This window comes from Genypterus blacodes, unplaced genomic scaffold, assembly GCF_046128005.1.
Source record: "Genypterus blacodes isolate CSIRO-AG114 ecotype Tasmania unplaced genomic scaffold, CSIRO-AGI_Gbla_v1 ptg000212l_1, whole genome shotgun sequence".
NCBI classification, from domain to species: Eukaryota; Metazoa; Chordata; class Actinopteri; order Ophidiiformes; family Ophidiidae; genus Genypterus; species Genypterus blacodes.
Window position 1 is genome coordinate 387,501 of NW_027467011.1, and position 5,000 is coordinate 392,500.

The window sequence follows — 5,000 nt, forward strand, 5'->3', positions numbered from 1 at the left end:
AAGCTACAGCTTGTGGTGAGATGTGTTAGCGATCTGCAGAAGGAAGAGACTGACAGATGACTCATCACACTTTTCAGTTCAAGAACCGGCGTGACGACCGAGAGAGGAAGGGCTCCATCCCCTACCATCACACCGGGAAGAAGCGTCAGCGCCGTATGGGGGTTCCTTTCCTGCTCCACGACGACCACCTGGACGTCTCGCCCACACGCAGCACCTTCTCCTTCGGGAGCTTCTCCGGCCTGGGGGACGACAGGCGGACTCTGGAGCGCGGCGGCTGGCAGGCCACCATCATGGGTAGGAAGGGGGACGCTCAGGTCTGACTGCAGTCTGACTCAAGCTGGTGTTTTCTCACATCTGTGGCTGTGCGGCTTTGCAGGGAGATTCACGCGGAGGGGCAGCACGGACATGGCGGCAGACGCGGACAGCCTGAGCGCCAAACACTCTCACTCCCACCACTCCCTGCTCAGAGACATGCCGGACCATTCCAACAGCCACAGTGACAACACCGTCAAGGAGGGTAAGGACGGAGACCAGGACCGGCCCAAACAATCCAGTCTAGACCCAAAGAAGTCAGATGTTATGTTCTGTGTCCTCTGTTGTCTTCCTGCAGTACGCTCGCAGATCTCCACCATCACCATGGCGGCCTTCAACACCACGGTGGCGTCCTTCAACGTGGGCTACGCCGACTTCTTCACCGAGCACATGAAGCGGCTCTGCAACCCGGTGGCCGTCCCCGAGCTCCCGGTGGAGCCGCTGGCCTGTGCCAATCTGCCACGCAGCTTCACCGACTCCTGCATCAACTACTCCTGCCTGGAGGAGGGGGAGAACATCGAGGGGACCAACAACTTTGTGCTGAAGAATGGAATGTTGGACCTCACAGTGAGTGAGACCCAGATCCTGAAAATCCCAAATCCTGCTGCTTTCTTTTCCCTGTCTGCTCACAAACCTCTGCCTCCTGTCCTCCAGGCGGTCCTGCGGGCCCTGTACGCCGTCCTGAGCCACGACATCAGCTCCAGGATCTGCGACGCGGCCCTCAACATCATCGACTGCCTGCTCCAGCTGGGTGTGGTGCCTGGCATGGGCAAGAAGCTGTCCAAGCCCGACAAGGAGAACCAGGAAGCTCGCCCCAAAGACCCGGCCGGTCAGGCGGGCGGGCCGGTGCCGGGGGCGGGCGGAGGAGGGGGAGGGGACGGGGGCGGAGGTGGAGGAGGGGGGAGCGGTGGAGGGAGCGGAGGGGGGAGCGGACAAGGGAGCAAGGACGATGTGAAGAACAACAAGGAGGATGATAAAAAGGTGTGTGTGTGTTTGAGTGGCTGGATGTTTCTTCCTCCCTGCCAAGTCTGCATGTTTCAAGCCACCTGGGCTTGTTTAAGTTGACTGACTTTGGCCTCATGCCACACACCTTAGTTAGGTTTGCTCCATCTGAGCTGTCAAATACCCCACACACACTTTTCTTTGTTAATTCCATGTTTTCCTCAGTTTGGCCCCACGTCCCTCTGCTTTGGGTTTTTGTTTTCATAAACCTGGTTGCTTGTTTGTCTCAAAAGATCTGGCAACGCTGACCAGACACCTGTGATCATCCACAAAATACTCTCACGTTGTTTTCCTTTATACGTTTCTGTATCTGTCCGCTCACTCGGTTCTCTCTCCTCTTCTCCTCCCTCTGAGCAGGAGGAGGCGTCTGGGCTCAGCGCCCACCGGCTGGCTCTGACCATGCTCATCAAGATCGTCAAGTCCCTGGGGTGCGCTTACGGCTGCGGCGAGGGACACCGCGGTCTGTCGGGGGATCGCCTCAGGATGCAGGTCAGGCTCCTCTCCTCTCCTCTCCTCTCCTCTCCTCTCCTCTCCTCTCCCCCCTGTGTGAGCTTGGGCAGAACAGTTTGTGGCTCCTTATCAATTATGAATGCTTTTGCTCCTTTAGCCTTGTAAAAGTTTAATGGAAATGAATTGAACCCTGGTTTCCTGTAAGGAGTCACAGCTTGATGAGCGCCTTTGTGTTCTGTCGCCTATTAACTGATGTCATGAGAGATGATTTAGGACTCAAACCACTTGACTCTACGACGTATTGACGAGTGCGCACGTTTTATGATGCCCCTCCCCCTCAAAGGCCCAGAACTGCCTCACCAGCCTGTACAAGCTGGACAAGCTGCAGTTCCGTCAGACGATGCGAGAGTACGTCAACAAGGACTCGCTCAACAACATCGTGGACTTCCTGCACGCCTTGCTGGGCTTCTGCATGGAGCCCATCACAGACAGTGAGTATGCGGCGTGCGGCGGGCGCACTGAGGACACGCCTCCTGCTCCGGGTATTATCTCTGTACAGGATCTTTGTGTTTGTGTTTGGTTTTAAAGCAAAAAGTCTTGGAAATGCGCAACGTTTTCACACTTTTTGATGCTTGCAAAGCTGAATTGTCCTGCCGCTGTCTCTCACACCCGCACCTGCATTCCAGTGCTGCCTCCTCTCTGTCCCCCCTCCTCCTCCCCCTCCTCCTCCTCCTCCTCCTCCTCCTTCCACACGTCTACGCTGCTCTCCTTCCTCCGTCGTCCTCCCCCCCCCCCCCCCCCCCCCTTTGCTCCTTTGAACCCCCCACCCTCCCTTACTCACTCATCCATTCTGTACACTTGCCAATCCTGAAGCTGTGCCCATCACATCTCTCGCCTGATCGATCGGCTTTTATCACGCCGCACGCGCCAATTCAGTTTTGCGCTGAAACACCAAGCAACAAACGCACAAATGGCAAGTTACTGAAGCGATGAGTGTCTATTGTGAAAGTGCACAGGGCACCTTCTTTAGTTTGGGTGTACTGTCAGCGTGTGTGTGTGTCTCTGTGTGTGTGTGTGTGTGTGTGTGTGTGTGTGTCTCTGAGTTCACCTCCTCCCCGAGGTGGGGCGTCCTCCGCGTCCTTTCTGACGCCACGTACATGTCTGTGCTGGCCTGATTGTCAATCAACTTGTGCCCCGCCTCTTTTCTCTTGCAGAGTACGGCAGTGCAGGTGAGAGGTCCAGGAGGGCGAAAAAAAGAAACATCGGTAGATACACATGATCAATAATCAATACCAGTCAATCATCACAATGATAGCCACATGTAGCAGTGAGAGCGCTCTAGCTGAGCCTGATCACATCCCTCCCCAGGCATTTACACACAAATCTGGCCTGCAAATCCAAAAAAAACCTAGACCCGAATCTGGTCTTCAGCCATCATAGGGCCCAGATTATAGGCCCCTCCCACTAGCTTCCTGTAGCAGGCCTTAGTCACTTGCATGTATTCCTTACTCCCTACCCAGAATCCTTTTCAGTTTGCTTCTCCCACATATGCTTATGATTTTGTCCCCCCCCCCTACCTGTTGTACGAGCTCACTGTTCTATACCGGTCAGCTGTCAATAACGTTGTCCAAACCCCGCCCCCTCCCCCCCCCACCACCCTTATAAAACCACCCCCCGTGTGTGATCCATGGTTCTCTCCCGCCTCCCTTGTTGCTTCCAGACAAGGCGGGCTTCGGGAACAACTTCACCACGGGGGACAACAAGTCTGTGGCCCAGAACATGGAGGCGGTGGTGGTGGGCTGCATGTTCAAGTCCCTGATCACCCGCTGTGCCTCGACCACACACGAGCTGCACAGCCCCGAGAACCTGGTGAGTGAGTGAGTGCTGTGTGAAATCTCCATCCTTTCCTGGCTGGAGACAGTTGTCACGGCGACCGTCCCTGCATTCTCTTGACTCTGATCCATTTCCTTGTATGGATCCCTAATCCGCTCCCTCTTCCTCCTCAGGGTCTGTACTGTGACATCCGCCAGCTGGTCCAGTTCATCAAGGAGTCCCACGGCAACGTGTTCCGCCGCGTGGCTCTGAGCGCTCTCCTGGACAGCGCCGAGAAGGTGGCCACCACCAAGAAGCCCGAGGAGAGGGAGGAGCCTAAACCGCCCGGACCCAAGAGGTACTGAGCGGCTGGCTGTGGTGCAGACGGTGAATGAATGGGTGAAGGTGGAGGAATCAGGTGGGCTGAGTGCTGTGTCTGTGTGTCGGGGTGTGTGTGTGTGTGTGTGTGTGTGTGTGTAGGTCAGAGGCGGGTGTGTCCGGGGAGAAGGGTCAGGTGTCCAGTGCTGCAGATGAGTGTCGCAGTTACATCTCCAGTAGACCGCCTCAGACACCCGAACAGTGAGTGTAGCCTCACCTGCCTCCTTTCTTGAAAAACCTTTCCCCTGTCGCACCCTCCTCTTCCTCCCCGCGCCTCGTCGCCGTCGCCGCCTCCGCCACCCTAAAACACTTCTCTCTTCCCTCTCCTCTTCCTCCCTGCCTCCCTCCCTTCCTCCCCTTTCCCTCCTCCCAGCGAGGAGCAGATCCCGGGCGCTCTGCTGGGCAGGAAGGACTTCTGGAGGAAGATGTTCAAGTCGCAGAGCGCCGCCAGCGACACCAGCAGCCAGTCGGAGCAGGACACGTCTGAGTGCACCACCGCCCACTCCGGCACCACCACCGACCGCCGCTCGCGCTCGCGGTCCCGCCGCATCTCCCTCCGCAAGAAACTGAAGCTGCCCATAGGTACGAGGCACGGTTTGAGAGTTGATCCGGTAACTACGGCCTTTAACTTCCACGTTCACGCCTTCTGTCACCTTCAACCTTGACCTTTACTCTAACATGATGCGTTGTGTGTGTCTAACATGGGAGCAACTTCCTGCCCCCGAGGTCACTTCATCTCTCCGGTCTGTTCTGTGTCCCTCTCTGTCCCTCAGCATGCCGTAGGACCGCTCGCCCGCCACTCACTCTCTCTGTCTTACGTATGTGGACGTGCCACCGTGTCTCATCTGTGTGTCTCGTCTGTGTGTCTCATCTGTGTATCTGTGTGTCTCGTCTGTGTGTCTCATCTGTGTGTCTCGTCTGTGTGTCTCATCTGTGTGTCTCATCTGTGTGTCTCATCTGTGTGTCTCATCTGTGTGTCTCATCTGTGTGTCTCCTCTGTGTGTCTCGTCTGTGTGTCTCATCTGTGTGTCTCCTCTGTGTGTCTC

General features: G+C 56.4%; 1 protein-coding gene across 1 annotated transcript in view; it reads left to right on the forward strand.

The window, feature by feature from the left end:
- unc80 (unc-80 homolog (C. elegans)) overlaps window positions 1-5,000 on the forward strand; it is a gene marked incomplete at its 3' end in the record, with an annotated part of 27,853 nt that overhangs the window by 7,218 nt on the left and 15,635 nt on the right. The window contains exons 10-20 of the mRNA XM_076169777.1: window positions 78-294; window positions 377-517; window positions 611-879; window positions 967-1,293; window positions 1,672-1,803; window positions 2,108-2,255; window positions 2,979-3,029; window positions 3,485-3,633; window positions 3,771-3,934; window positions 4,057-4,155; window positions 4,328-4,536. Of these exons, the coding sequence (XP_076025892.1) occupies window positions 78-294; window positions 377-517; window positions 611-879; window positions 967-1,293; window positions 1,672-1,803; window positions 2,108-2,255; window positions 2,979-3,029; window positions 3,485-3,633; window positions 3,771-3,934; window positions 4,057-4,155; window positions 4,328-4,536 (1,906 nt within the window). The remainder of the gene's footprint in view (window positions 1-77; window positions 295-376; window positions 518-610; window positions 880-966; window positions 1,294-1,671; window positions 1,804-2,107; window positions 2,256-2,978; window positions 3,030-3,484; window positions 3,634-3,770; window positions 3,935-4,056; window positions 4,156-4,327; window positions 4,537-5,000) is intronic.